Source organism: Nicotiana attenuata, unplaced genomic scaffold (assembly GCF_001879085.1).
Source record: "Nicotiana attenuata strain UT unplaced genomic scaffold, NIATTr2, whole genome shotgun sequence".
Lineage (NCBI taxonomy): Eukaryota > Viridiplantae > Streptophyta > Magnoliopsida > Solanales > Solanaceae > Nicotiana > Nicotiana attenuata.
The window spans coordinates 215709-231600 of record NW_017671253.1 but is presented as its reverse complement, the minus strand read 5'-3'; the positions used below and the strand labels follow the sequence as shown (position 1 = coordinate 231600).

The window sequence follows — 15892 nt, the reverse complement described above, 5'->3', positions numbered from 1 at the left end:
TCTTGTTCATCAGCTTACTGTGTCTTTTACTATTCCGGCATTAATTTGTTCGAGGCATACGAGCTCGAGAGCTTAACTACGTTCTAAAGCCGGTTTGCTTTGTTTTATTGTCAGTTCCCATTGTTCATCTTTATATTTGTTCATTAGTATTAAGTGAAATCATGTATCTTTAAAATCACATTATAAGTTTAATTGTTATCCAATTTTTAGGATAAACAATATTATGTTATAATATATGCTTTCTATAATAGCACTTTACTATAGCAGCCAAAAAATATCGGAACAAACGAGTTTGTTATACAGAAGTTTGAATGTACAACAAAGCTAACTACAAAACAAATTAACAAGGCAAGTTTCTACAAGTTTAAAAAACATACGATAGGTTTCGGAATTACGGACTTACTAATGATTATGTCTAAACTAGTCCAAGTGGTTTTAAACCTATGGTGGAGACTTACGAATGATTGTCTAAACTAGTTCAAGTTAGTGGTTGTAGACACAGATTTTGACTCTTGAATCGCAAAGACAAGAAATTAGATGCGATGAACTCAAAAAATATGACAAACATCCTTTGTTACGTGTCAAGCAAAAATTTAATTCTAAGAACTGATGCTTAACCTTTAAAAAATTGTAAATTATTGATCTTTATACGCCTTTAATGAGAGGATTTTGATTTAACTCCAAGAACGATGATTTTAAGTTTCGGTGAAGAAGAATCCTGATCTGGAGTTTGAAACTTTGAATTACCAGCTAAACTTCTTTTCTATTGAGTTTTCTCAAACTTGTCTGCGACTTCTTAGGTGTCCTTGCTAGTTTCTGTAGGACCCTATGACATATTCTAAATTTGTATAGGTTTTTATATTTAATCCACATAAATGTTGTAGCCTATTTCGCAACCTTTATTCAATAGATGAAGAACATGTGTTGGTTTTAATTAATTGTAGAAGCGAATTACGCAAAGGAGTCTGTAATTTGACTTGAAACAAGTTTATTGTATCAAAGACCATATGATAAATTTACTACACATCGCTGATACATTTACAAGGATAACGCTTGTTTATTTAAGCAATTGTATAATGCATAAACCCTTTATATTAGTAAGCAACCACGTATGTTGACTAAAAAACTGAACTGAGATGAAACGTAGTCATGGCGAAAAGTTATAGTAATAATTTGTACAAAGTATAAATATGAAAACTCAGTTACAAATAAAAGTATGCAAGTGTCAAGAAACTAAATTTTCCATCTTCCAAATAAGAAGAAACTAAATTTTCACCTTGAAGTTCTTAAACCACAAAATGGGTGGATTACAAGCTGGTACCGTATTTGGTCCCAAGAGGCTGAAACAAATTAGATTTGTATCCTACAGCTCAGTCAAAATTTTGTTTTATTTTGTTCCATAGTGACGTCTCTATTTCTGTGTAAATACAAGAACACAATTTACAACTTACAAAATCACTGCAGGCTGATTGCCTCTTCTCAAATACACTATAAGCCGAGCTCTCAATCTTGTTAAAGCACTGTTATGTAGAATGGATGGCCCTGACATGTTCCCGACAAAGCTCTCGATTTGTCTCCATTGTCACCTTGACAACTCGGGGATGAAAAACTCCAGTGCAACGAATAGTTTGACAGATCAAATGTGCCGGGTGAGAACACACAAATCTCAATAGGAATTTCCTTAGAAGATAACGGCTCGAGTGCAAAATGAGTGGAGCTTGAAGCTGACCAAATGAATGGTGGAACTGTGTCAGACGATGTTGGCTTCACAACTCGAGCTCCCAGGACATCGGATGTGATTTTGATGTCATTCGACAATGACAAATCGTGCCAGCCTACTTCATTTCCAGGAGCTGCAGATGTATTGCCTGATGAGCTGAAGCTGACTGCAGAATCAGAGGGATTACAGCGAATGGACACAACATCATCAGAGGAATTATGGACAACCATTCTTAGTGTAATCGCACAGAAAGGTTCCTTAAAGTCATGTTTCACAGTTCGGGGGCCATCCATTGTCCACCATATTGGGCTACTGGTCCTGACACTGGAAGACCGAAAAAACAAGATCATATCCATAAAAAGTAAGATACATGTATGCGTACATATATTTATCATTTCATCTCAGAACACTTGCCTGCAGTGACAACTGTGATGTGAGAAAATATTTGCACATTTATTTTCCTCACTTTGTGATCTAGATACCAATATAAAGTCTACTGTGTCTTCATGCTCCTGACCAAGTCAAATAAAAAGAAATGTTTAAGTACAGCGTTAAGGCATAGTAAGGGACTATACATCTATTTCACGATCATAAATATAAATGCCAAGTGAACTCAGAAATACAATAATAGGACAAATTTATTTCTCGGAACCACGGAGCAATCAGAAGTATCAATCATTCCAAGTTCCAACTGTCCATTTAGTACTCTAGCAGCTTTTTATAGTTCAACTACCACTACAAGCCCTAGAACCACACAACTAATAATCCTTTGAGGAATTCAGGACTTCCCTACTGCAGAACCAGGAATATATACCACAGTGAAGGGCCAGGAAAGATGATGAAAATAATTTATTCTTAATCGGTATTGATGACAATTTAAATACTTCCCCTAATTACTGAGGAACACAGCAAAATAATGAATGAACCTGATCCAACATTCTCTGATGTACTCTTTCATAATGGTGAAATTCTGACAAGGGAGAGCTGTATAGATCAAAAAGCATTTCACTGCCACGAAGCAAGTTGACGTCTGCCTTCTCCAGAGGGCGAAGAGAAGAAACACAGTCTTCATCAGTTACCAATCTACAATTCTGTTAGCAAAAATGAATTCCATTAAATAAAGCAAAAGCAACTATTTGATAGGTAAAAAAAAAATTGAATCCCAATATCAGATAGGGGATATATCTGGAAAGCTGAAGTTGGACTGCGTCAAATTAGTAAGCAAACCAAGGAAATGCTCCATTTCTAACCTTGAGCTTGAAAAACCATGAAATTGCTTGACCAGCAAGTAGAGAATCTGAAGGGAGGACCTTGGTTGGTTCGAGCAATGATATCTCCCATTCATTTCCAACAGATGACAATTGGTGAACCTGAAAGCCTTTTGAGCTAGACCTATTGACAATATCCATTCGGACAAGGAACTCCCGCAGTCTAGATGGACGAGGACTGATTTGGAAAGAAACATCCAAAGATGGTAGTACCTATAAAATGATATATTAGATACTTCACACCAAGGAAAATAATCCAAATACTTGTAAGAGAAAAGTTTGGAAAAGCATCTCATACTTCTGATCAATGCACACACCAGCTGAGAAGACTAAAAAACTGTAAATCTAATAATACGTGCTCAGATTTTGATACTAATCTCAACTGGCAACATTAGTAACAAATCTACACAATCAATATCTAGCAAATAACAGGTATCAACCTCTATATTGAAGTGCAAGCGTAAGGTACGAAATGTCATAACACTTGATATGTCTCCCATCTCGTAGTATACTGCTAAATGTAAGGATATCTTTCCGGGAGCGGCAGCCCTAAGCCAGAGAGGCCATGAGATTGGAGCTCCATCCGCAATTGCTGTGTCCTAGAAAACAAAATAAAAGACATAAAAGATAGGGTTCTGATCCCAGTTTAAAAAGTAGATGGCTGACATCTTTAGCCCACACTGACCTCAGGAAACCGAAAAATGCCATCTGTTACTTTATCAGTCTTTGACCTCAAGGAACTTTGTCTTGAATTTTTCCTTTCCAAGCAAGCAGGAAACTCAACTTCCAAATCTTTCTTGTGTCCAATTTGGAGAAATCTTGGTGGACTGACCTTCATCTTTAACTTCTGCCAGGACATTACAGCTATCATCATTAGAACTAGAAATTTTTCTAACTTCAATCCAATATGACGCTCCAAATTGAAATTGCTAGTTTAACAACCATATATGCTAGTTCATCTTCATGCAATAAAATGCATGTATACATTTAGAATACATAGGTGGCTTAATTTGTATGTATCTAAAAACATTGATGTCGGTGACTATGCGTTAATTTGGTGAATCAGACTGTAACCTATTCGCTTGTAGTAGGGCAGATTCTTATTAAGACATATCAGGTGCTTAACCTAGAAATATATTAGGTGGTCACAATAGCAATTGAAGCTATGCAGTTTGGTAGATTAGCTGGTAACTCGGCTACTTAGCTTAGAAAATATATATTGTTAAATTTTATATGAAGGTGATGGCATCGAAGGAAATTTTTTTCCCAAGAGTTGCTCTTCAGCTTCCTACTTCTTTAGCTGTAAATGCTGACAGTCTCTATGAACAAGAGAACCTCCCCTTACATTTCCAAACTTCACTGCCAGCCTTAGTTATAGTTTCAGTGATTCTGTATTTGGGAATTACTGTTTCGCGTAGAATATCCTCCAAGATATAACACCAAGGCAATGCATCACTTCCAAATTTAATATAGGCCTCTGCTTCTGCAGAATCCTACCTAATGAGCTTTCTTTGCCCAAATATTAGGGAAGGTCTGAAAACTGCCTTTTGAATCACGACCCATTTTCAGCCAATGCAACAGCACCAATTGCTCTGCTAAGATCAGCTAAGATAAGCCAATGTCTATTGAAGTGCAATCTACGTCTTTATTAGTTGATCACATTTAGCGGAAAACAAACCATAGCCATGTTTCTCTTTCTGACATTCAGACATGAGGAAATGCTTTACATGCTGTAAAAGAAGAACCATACTTTAACCGGAATCTTAGATGGATTTTTCAACTCCAGAGTGATACACCGCAAATCCCCAACGAAAACTGTTTCAGGGAGGTGATGAATGACGCCCTCAAGCTTCGGTAGACTCTGCATATGGTCAAGTCATATAGAAATGTAAATGTGGCCATCCAAGTAAAAAAAAATGCTAAAAGATATTAAACTGGCTGCATCACATGTAATAAAAGCATAGACATGGAAGGAAGAAATCACCTTTATGACTAAGAACTTCAGGTTGTCGATTGTAGATCGTTTAGATTTCCTGTTTCCTTTCACAACTTTCTTTCTGACTAAGTCGGAATCAAAAGTACAAAATCCTGCCACAGAGCCTGACAGCTTCCATCTTATACCGACTATCCTTAGAGTACCTTCTGCTCTTGGAGTAACCGTTAGCTGTCCCTGAAAGTTGAAACAGAAATATGATAATTAACATGACAGACGTGAACTATAACCACGTCACATCAGACTCATGCTGATACTGAAAGCAAGAAATGTGTATAAGATGCTGGAACAACAACATAGAACTGCACCCAAGGGTGCGGCCTAGTGATCAATGATGTGATAATAAAGGCTCTTGAGACCAAAGTTCAAATCCCAGCAAACACCAGGTGATTTTCTCCCATTTGCATATATCTTGGCGGCCAGCGTTTCCTGATACTTGAATTGGAGGGAGGTAACAAGTTACCCCTGTATTAGAAAAAATACGCATAACCTAACCCGGGCATCACCGCTAACAAGAAACATACAGTGATACTTTAATCAAAAAAATGTTATCCCCCTATCCATAAACCTAGATATCACACAGTCATCTCCAAGAAATAATATATTCCTACATAGTACTTCTGTAATAACCCTATCCTGAGCAAGTTTTATGTATACAAATGCCATAAAGGACATGTATGAAGGAGTTGTCACTAGCGTGAGAACAGTTGGAGATATACAGAGGAGTTTCTGGTAACAGTGAGTCTATACCAGGGATCAGCATTGAGCCCCTTGTTTACCCTAGTTAGTACTTCTGTAATAACCCTATCCTGAGCAAGTTTTATGCATACAAATGCCATAAAGGACATGTATGAAGGAGTTGTCACTAGCGTGAGAACAGTTGGAGATATACAGAGGAGTTTCTGGTAACAGTGAGTCTATACCAGGGATCAGCATTGAGCCCCTTGTTTACCCTAGTTATGGATGAACTAACCAACATCATACAAGATGAGGTCCCATGGTGTATGCTATTTGCATATGATATAATGTTAACCGACGAAACAAACGAGGGTGTCAACTAAAGGCTTGAGCTATAGAGAAGCACTTTAGAGAATAAGAAATCTAGGATAAGTAGAGGTAAGACAAAATACATCCATTGCAAGTATAGCTAGTAGGAGAAGAGCAAAGTTGAGGTGAAACTAGACAGGATTGCGGTGTCAAAATGCAAACAATTTAGATATCTAGACTCATTATTTCAAGAGAATGAAATGATAGATGGATATGTTACTCATAGAATTAAACTTGGGGTGGCAAAAGTAGCCCAAACCTAGGGGTGTTCATTAAAACCCGAAAAACCGAACCAAACCGAAAACCAAACCAAACCGACCAAAAAAACCGATACTTTTTGGTTTGGTTTGGTTTTGAATTTTAAAAACCGATCAAATTTGGTTTGATTTTGGTTTTAATAAAAAAAAAAAACGAACCAAACCGACTATAGGAGTAGCTATTTCAAATTTATTATTACACCTATATATGCATATTTTTATACAAAGTTTCAAAAAAATTATTGTAAATGTTAATAGTTTGCACTTTTAATATAGTTCTTTACCTTTACATTCTAGTTTGATTGGTAGTTTTCTTTTGTTTAGTGTAAGAATCCATTTTGTGTTAAAAATAATATATTTTTAATTGAGTCCTTAAATTATCCCTCACTATTTGATTCAATTATCGTCAATATATCTTGGTAAATAATAGATTTCTCAAAGGGCAATTGATTTGATAGTGTTACATTGAAAATGTGATCGCCGGAATATGTGTTTGGTAGTGTATGTCTTATATTTAAGAAAAAACCAACAAATAACCGAAAAAACCGAAAAACCGACATAAACCGAATCGAGAAAAACCGACTTAATTGGTTTGGTTTGGTTCTAATATTTGAAAAACCGACTTACTTGGTTTGGTTTCTTTTTAGGGAAAAACCGATCCAAACCGAACCATGAACACAACCTATTTGACCCGCCCAACACCCCAGGTTTTAATGGGTTGGGCATGAGCTACTTTAGTGATGGGCTAAGTTTGGGCACAACCCAACTAAACCCATTTATTTTCAGTAGCACAAATCAGCCCATGATTTCAGCCCTAACTGACCCATGAATAGCAATTGCCCTTTAATTAAAGCTTCTAAGGATGAGTTTGGTATGAAAGAAAATATTTTCCTAGAAAATGAGTGATTTTATCACTTATTTTCTCATTTTTGGTTGGTGAGTGAAAAACTTTTTCCGAAAAATATTTTCTAGTGTTTGGTTAGTGAGTTGAAAATATTTTTTAAGAAAATAATTTTCTATGCTACTCTCCTCAACCCCCCTCTACCCAAATCCCCATGTTTCATGTGTCCCCCTCTCTCTCCCCCTCTTCAAATATTTTTTAAGAAAATACTCATTTTATTGAATTAAAAGAAAATACTTTTTCTACCACATGAAACGAAAGTACTCTTTTTGTTGAAATAAAAAAAAATACTTTTTCTATATCATGAAAAGAAAGTACTCATTTTGGGAAAAAGAATATTTTTTCTACGTCATGAAAACAAAGTACTTAGTTTGTTGAAATGAAAAAAAATACCTTTTCTACATTATAAAAAAAATATTTATTTTGTTGAAGTGAAAAAAAATATTCTATCTACAACATGAAAAGGAAGTACTTTACATAATATTTCTATTTAGGGTGGGGATGGGGGTTTGGGGGTAGGGTGGGGGTTGGGGTGGTGGGAGGTGGGTTGGGGGTGGGTGGGACGTTCTAATTTTACTACTTTTTTATTATTCTGATCTTTGTTAGTATTATAAGATAAAGAACAATAAAGTTCTAAATCTAAATTGAGGAAAGAAATCATTAGGCAAGAATTGACATTTATTCCAAAACATAAGACAAGAAGCAACAGGGAAAAAGAAAAATAATTCAACATCATAAACCATTCCAGAATGATATTTACGAAAAATGAAAATAAAAATCATTATTATATATGTGAGAATATTTTATATATGCTTCTTTAAAAGTTGAGAATATTGCAAAGATTTGGGTCAATTTGGGCGGGTTGGGTTACAACCCATTGTTTAGCTCATCTTAACCCAGTCCATCTTAACCCAAGTGAACTTTGGGCAGGGTTGGGCAATGACCCATCTAATGAGTTAGACCATCTTGACCAGCCCAAAGTGAATGGTAAGTTCTACAGAACAGCTATAAGATCGGCAATATTACATGGTAGTGAACATATGGCCACTAAAAACCAACATATCCACAAAATGGGTGTTGCAGAGATGCGGATGCTAAGATGGATGTGCGTCCATACAAGATTACATACTACTAAAAATGACTACATCAGCTAGGAGGTACAAGTAGCACACATTGAGGATACAAATGAGTGCAGGTCGCTTGAGATGGTTTAGTCATGTCCTACGTCGACCTACAGATGCACTAATACGTAAGTGTTAAAATAGAATCACCGATGCTCATGGATGTGCGTCCTACAGATGCCAATCGGGTAAATCTACGTGAGATGGATGTGCGTCTTACAGATGCCAATCGGGTTGGGATCGGAATGCTGAAATACAATCCCCAATGCTCATGGTTTCTGACTCTTGAGATGTGATTATCCACCAAAATATGAATATGATATTTGTTTTAGATTCAAAATGAGTAACGTGGAACAAATTTACTTTCATTACGGATTGTGACTAGTACAAGCATGGTTAAATTCTTGTCCCAACAGTCAAGGATGAATATTGGTTCAGTTTTCCACCTTAACGACAGAAAATAGGATTGATCAAATTCTATTGAGTCTGACTATAGCGATCATTTATCAACTTGCTCATTGGGTCAGTAGACTTACTCTTCACTTTCGTGTTTTACACACAGATTTAGACCCATATATGAACAAGTAGCAGCTAGTACTTCTAGCATCAGTGAGCCCCAATTTTCATCGTGGGCACTAGAGTTAGCTATTCTGTTTTTGTTCCAAATGCTTCGATTGTACAGAAATCTAGTGTAATGCTACATGTACTCACTAGTGGGTGTACTTGGGTTTAAATCGAAACGTGAGTTGTATATGTTAAGTTTATGTTAGTGCTTCATTACCAATATTGTGGATGGTAGCTACTTCAGTAGTTATGAGATACAGGGTTCGCCTGGTGGATTATAGCCCACCGCGCCGGTTGCAGCCCTATAGAATTGGATCATGAACATCTAAATTAAAACTACTGCAAGTCCAGGGGGGTAGACTTGTTTTCCCTCTAATACAAGATGTAAACCAATATTTGTGTTTACCTATTACTCCCCTTGTCCTATTTTAGTTCCAACTTTTTATACCTGGGAGTCAAAGAAGTGATCTTTGATCAACATCTTTAAATATATTATGTTGTCATTTCCAAATAGGAAAAGTTTACAACTACAATTTTTTCATATGGCTTCTAAACATATAAATTATTGTCGAAAAATTTAACCCCAAATAGTTCGGAAATGAGCTGTAGTTAATTGTTTATTCTCAAGAAACAAATTAATCTATTTTTAGCAACAAATTAACTTATATCCAATATAAGACCGAAAAGCAAACAAACTGCGTGTAAATAGTGAAATGGGTCCAAAATTACGCAACGGAGAGAATATCACAAACAAAAGGGTTGGAAACTTTTCCCTGTTGTTTGGCATTTAAGTCTCCATTTGGCCCGCTTCAAACAAAATGATAAAAAGGGTTCAAATCAATAGCACAGCTCTTTTTTCTGTTTTTCCTCAGACTCCATTCGAAAGAGAGGAACACCTGACTTGAGCACATACCACTCTAACAGGCTTGGCTGGAAGGGACTAGGGAGTATGGGAGCTTGTTTTACCAACAACCGACTCCGGAACCTAAGCCTATAGGCTAGGGAGGCCTAGCGGAACTAATGATAGAGGCAAGACGACTTTCCATCCAATTCCTGTAGAACATAATGAGACAGAGAATGTCCCTAAGTCTATTGAGGAAATGGAGATTGACATGACATCAACTGCGAATTCGGAAAAAGAGCAACAATGCTTTCCAATCTAAAGATTCTTTAGCCCTCTTATAAATTTACATGGTCAAGCAAAGTCACCCTCCCCCACAATCAACTCAGACACTTCCTAAACGATCATTTCCAATGTTTTAAGAAAATGAAAAAGACGCAGCTGAATGCATAAATGCAGACCTTTCAAACTGTTAACGTTTTTGTGCAATTGAAAGGTGATATGTCGTTTTTTTTTTTTGGGAAATATTAGCAAAGACACATGATATATACATTTAACTGCATAACTAACAATGATTTTGAAATTTAAAAGACTCTGGTCAAAGGCTTTGGGTCAGCCCATAATAAGGGTCTTCAAAGAGAGAAAACTAATTATAATAGTGAAACCGCCGCTCCCATTTTCTCATTAACTTCAGTTCCCAGCAGTTGAGCAAACAGAGCATAACTCTCCGGCTTCCCCAACTCTATCTCAAATTTGTGCCCTTCTTTCCCCGCTCTCTTACACGTTTCTATCTTTTCCCTCCCTTTAATGCCTCCAGAAAATCCAACAACTCCTCTGCTATGGTTTCTTCATTGAAGTGTCCCAAGACGGACAATCCCATTACTAGAAAATGAACGTCAAAGTAATCAACTCACTTGCAAAAGAAGGTATCTTTCCTCCCAACAAAGAAGGAGCAATGGCCACCAAAGAAACTACAGGCATCCTGCTAAGCATAACAGGTGCAACCACAGCATAAAAGAAATAAACCATGGTAGACCTGTAATTTTCCATAAAACACCTTAGTGTGACGAGTTATATAGTTGTACAAAATGGATTGTTTAAGGGCTTCCAAAGAGATCTATAAGGGTCTTGGGATACTTCCTCCTTTGCCTAAAGGTTTTGAGTTGGATGCTCAAATTCTATAGCGGCATCATAGCCAACTTTTGGTCAATACCAGCTTTTGGTTAGTCCATTCTCACTTATGCAAGTCCGCATCGAGGTTTACGTGTGCACGCCGAAATGAAGTTACACGTGGTGGAGGGGGTATATAAAGACCTTGGGTTACTCCACTTATTGCCTTAAGGTTTTGAGTTGAATACTCGAATTCTTTCAGACAAGTCATGGACAAAATGGCTAGTTTTTTTCAATGTTACTCGTATTCTGATTAAGCCAACATCTACAGAAGAAAAACCTAAATCCTCAGTTCTTAAAGCATCATAAAACTAGATATATAAAAGTACTAGACACACACACACACACACACACACACACAGAGAGAGCGAGAGAGTTAGGAAAGAGGCAATCAACATACAGCAAATTACTGCTTCCTTACCATTAAAAATACGGAAATAGAACTGGCAGTTTAATATAAGAATGAAAAGGAAGTACTCTGTGTGTAGCTAATGCCTTGTCAGTTTGACCAGCAAACAACAGAGAGCAAGGCAATGGGCAAGTCTAGTTTATGTTTTAAGCAAAAAGATTGATGAGATAAGTTTTGTTAGTAGAAAACAAAATAGTAAACCCTAATTTAATTGAAAAATCAGATAGAAAAGCATTTTGTGCTATTTGCATCTGAAATCATAATCCTCGGACCTCCAAGCTTTGGACAATTTGACTGATTAGCCATGTAAAAGGTAATGGAGAGCTTCAATAGTGGAGGAAAGGATACAAAAGTGAAGATGTACCACTTCCTTCCATCTACTTGAATTTTGCTGAGCCCCCAAATTTACAAGCTCCAGTCTTTCATAAATAATCTCAACTGCTAGACGGTGAATGTTTATTACGCCTATGTTACTACATTAGAAACAAAAGATTATGCCATCTTTACCAATAACAGCTTAAGCACCCCTCCCAAGTAGAACAGGGAGGACAAGAAAAAGACAAAATGAAATCTACAAGCAGCCCGATAAACATGTTGAATTACATGTCAAAAACTCACCAGTACTGTTTCACCTTCTCCTAAGGCAACGTCAGCCTCCGATAATGTAAATAAAGATGTATCAGAAGTAAAATTCCTGAAGCATCAAATAACATGAGCAGCATGATAAGCATGTGTAAAGGGGATAAAATTCTCATCCAAAAATAGATAATCGAGCTGGAAAGTCGAACTCTGGAGTTTTTATATACTTACCCGCTAGTGGCTGATTTGTTTGATGTCTCACCATTTTGATCACCAATTGAATTATTCGCATCTACATCATTCCCAATAGAACTTACTGTAATTGGGGATATTGCAATAGTCCAATTAAGGGAGACGATATTTGTGAAGGAACAAACTGAAAAATCTTATTAATTTCATTGTCGGGTGGAAAGGAATAAAAATAAGTAATTTCTTCATCCCAAAACTCTTAAATTTATGCTTTTTGAAGGAAAATTTGACCACTGCTACAAAAAAATTGCACAAAATATTTGGATATCTGAAAGCTACATGACAATTATTACAGGGGAAAATTATTTATTTTTGAAATATAAAGTAGTTAAAATTGTGGTCAAAATTCAATAAATTGACTCTCAAAAGAAAAGGGTGAGAATTTTGGGCCAGACATGGAGTTGTAGAAAGAAGATAGCATTTTTCTTTTTTGACAAGTAGAAAGAAGATGGCATTAAACTGCCTATTCTACTTACTAGGTTCAGAGACTGCTGGAGAATGTTCACAAATTAGGGCAACACCAGATACTGAAACAGGTATTTGGAGTGGATTTTTGAATTCAATGGCTAACCCAATCGCCTCTGCAAAAATGAAGCAAGAATAACTCAGATAATTAGGAAATTAACAAGAAGGAAATGCAGAAAAGCAAAAAACCAATGTATGTATTGCTTGGAGAAAATCAAATTCGTAGATTTGAGGCTATTGCTAATCATCCTGACTTGTCTTGAACTTGCTCTTATGGCAACTACAAGTTCTACCCTTCAATAAACAAATTAATTCATATGGAATACCTATTGCTAATCGTCCACCTCCTTGTTCTTCTTCTGTACATGTTTTTTTTTTATCATCCTTACAAGAAAATTCCATAAATTAAAAAAATCAGGCAGATCATAAGACAGTCAAGGAATTCAGGGTATTAGATTTGATCTGGAAATTCCTGTTCAATTTTGATCCCATTTATAAATTCCAGACAATTTGACAAAATTATGCCTTATAGATGCATTTTGCAGCCTCTCTTTTAATGACACAACAAACTCAACCATGGGTTAACAAAAGCTCATCAGCAAAAGACAGGAGTAAGACATTCAAATTTATCAATAGTGAAATAGGATCTCACTTACCTCCAGCTACACAAATATTTGATTCTTTAAACTTCTTCGGCAAAATTTTAGATTGCAGTTCCAGCCAATTACTCTTACTTGACAATGTTGGAATCATGTCTTCCTCTAACGATCGCCACAGACTTTCTTTTATATGAATCTGAAGTTCCCCCAAAAAAACGGAGAAAGAAGAACAACAAATATGGTATCAGAAATTTTAAAGAACTAAAAATATATATAAATACATATAAGCAAATACATAATTAAGTCCAATAACTTCGATTTTGTTCATTATTTCAATTAACCCTATATACACCAGTAACAGACAACAGTCTGGGTGGAGTTGGAAAGATAAAATACTGAACAAGAAAGACAAATAAAAAAAGTGAAGACCAGAGAAGTGTGTAATTGAGTCAAGGATTTGAAAATATGTTGTTGAGCCTTACGAGGTGGAATAATTGATTCAGAAGCAGGTTTTTTCACGACATTCATGAGATGCACATCTGGAGTTGTTAATTGGGCAACTTTGAAGGCTAGAAGATTTACAGTAATTAACTGAGAAATTATACAGCGGAAAAAGCACACCCGCGAAGTAATAACCAACAGCAAAAGCCAAAGAGAGGAAACCCAGAATGTTGATCAAACGGTCACTATCAAAGAGATGAGCAATGATTCCTCAATCTTCACAAAGAATACATTGAAGCAGAAGCAGTGATGAAAACAAAGTAACACGTCCAATGAGGATACTGGGACACGGCATTACTAGAAAACAAAGATATTGCATGGGGCAAAACATTTTATTTTCTTTAACAATTGTAAGCAACAGGAATGTCCTAAACCAAATTAGAATATATTTCCAGGATACATAATGTTGCGGGCTTATACGTCTTAGATGCTATTATCGATTAGCAACAGCAGGTTTAGAATAAATGTTGTTTTACGAACTTACCTCAGTAACTAGAGGCTTGGTCGTTTCATATCTTGGATAATACTACGAATAATATATTTTTTATGTTTTTCAAAATGAAAAAGTGGAAAAGAACATTAGCTGATGCAGATCGGCAACAAAATCTACTATAGAGTGTTACAGGCAAGAATACAAAGACAAATCACAAGTTTGCCAACTAATCAAGTTAAAACATGAAATCATTCATGCGCACAATTTTTGGAGAAAGGATTTGTGACAAAAATCAGGACAGTAACTGTGACCATCAGAAGAAACAATTAATGAACTCTGGGCAGATATAGAATTAGGTAGAGGATTTCAAGATTAAAATGTTACAGTTTATTACATTAACGAGACTCCGCAACGTTAGCCAAGACTTGCAAAAATGTTTTCAGTGTATTCTCTACCAGTAGAAGGCGTTTCATTTGGTGATAGCGAACGCGAGCTTTCAGAAAAGGGATGAGCACTTGGTTACCTTCCATAGTACGGCAGCCAAGACCCAAATCGATTATCTCCTTCTTAGGAGGTGTGATAAAGGTCCGTGCACTGTGCACTGACTGCAAGGTAATCCCGACTGAGAACCTCGCGACCCAACATAGGATTTGGGTGATGGACTTGGACATCGTGATAATGAGGAAGAAGAAGGTTGGGTGGGGTCGTTTGAAGATCAACTGGTGAGTCTTGACTAAGGACAAGGCTCAGGAGTTGCAGGAGAAGATGCTAGCTGTAGGGGCTTGGAGGAGTAGTGGGGACATGAGTGGTATGTGAACGTGGACGGCTAACTGCATTAGTGAGGCTGCGAGAGAGGTGTTAGGGGTCTAGAAGGGATACGCTGGCGGCCACAAAGGGGACTTGTGGTGGAATGAGGAGGTCCAAAGGAAAGTAGAAGTTAATAAAGCGGCATATTTGAAGCTTGTAGAGAGCACAGACGAGGAGAAGAGGACCAACAAAGAAGGGTATAAGAAGGTAAAGAAGGAGGCGAAACTAGCGGTCACGGAGGCTAAGACTGCAGCATTTGCTCATTTGTATGAAGAATTGAGGGACAAAGTCATGGACCAAAATTGTTTCAGCTGGCCAAGGTGATCGTTATTTGGACCAAGTGAGGTGCATCAAAGACGAGGAAGGAAATGTTTTAATGGAAGAGGCACAGATCAAGCGAAGGTGGCAAACTTACTTCCATGAACTCTTGAATGAAGAGGGGGATAGGAACATTGTGCTGGGAGATTTGGAGCACTCCGAGAGTCGTTGTGATTTTAGGTATTGTAGGCGCTTTAGTTTGGAGGAGGTCGCGGGCCTGTGCGTAAGATGAGCAGGGGCAGAGCGACCGGGCCAGATGAGATCCCGGTTGAATTCTGGAGGTATGCGGGTAGGGTTATCTTGGAGTGGCTGACTGGGCTATTTAAAGTTACTTTTAGGACAAAAAGATGTCCGAGGAGTGGAGGTGGAGTACGATGATCCCGTTGTACAAGAACAAAGGTAATTCAAAATTATAACAACTATAGGGGTATCAAGTTGCTCAGTCATACTATGAAAGTTTGGGAGAGGGTGGTGGAAGCGAGGGTTAGGATGAATGTGTCTATTTTCGAGAATCAGTTTGGTTTCATGCAGGACGTTCGACTACAGAAGCCATCCATCTTGTTAGGAGGTTGGTGGAACAGTACAGAGGAAAAAAGATTTGCATATGGTGTTTATTGACCTAGAGAAAGCGTATGACAAGGTCCATCGGG

At 37.0% G+C, this 15892-nt stretch overlaps 1 protein-coding gene across 3 annotated transcripts in view; it reads right to left on the bottom strand.

Annotated features, from left to right (window-relative positions):
* Nucleotides 1–1185: 1185 nt before the first annotated feature.
* LOC109207062 (trafficking protein particle complex subunit 8) overlaps nt 1186–15892 on the bottom strand; it is a 36753-nt gene continuing 22046 nt past the window's right edge. For 2 of the 3 annotated variants that reach the window (XM_019369942.1, XM_019369945.1), the window contains 12 exons: nt 13241–13379; nt 12596–12700; nt 12102–12186; nt 11910–11985; nt 4973–5158; nt 4739–4849; nt 3674–3835; nt 3429–3587; nt 2971–3201; nt 2647–2811; nt 2135–2232; nt 1186–2044 (listed from right to left, as the gene is read on the bottom strand). In XM_019369942.1, the coding sequence (XP_019225487.1) occupies nt 1513–2044; nt 2135–2232; nt 2647–2811; nt 2971–3201; nt 3429–3587; nt 3674–3835; nt 4739–4849; nt 4973–5158; nt 11910–11985; nt 12102–12186; nt 12596–12700; nt 13241–13379 (2049 nt within the window). In that variant the 3' untranslated portion in view covers nt 1186–1512. The remainder of the gene's footprint in view (nt 2045–2134; nt 2233–2646; nt 2812–2970; nt 3202–3428; nt 3588–3673; nt 3836–4738; nt 4850–4972; nt 5159–11909; nt 11986–12101; nt 12187–12595; nt 12701–13240; nt 13380–15892) is intronic. The other variant, XM_019369944.1, reaches the window with a different exon arrangement.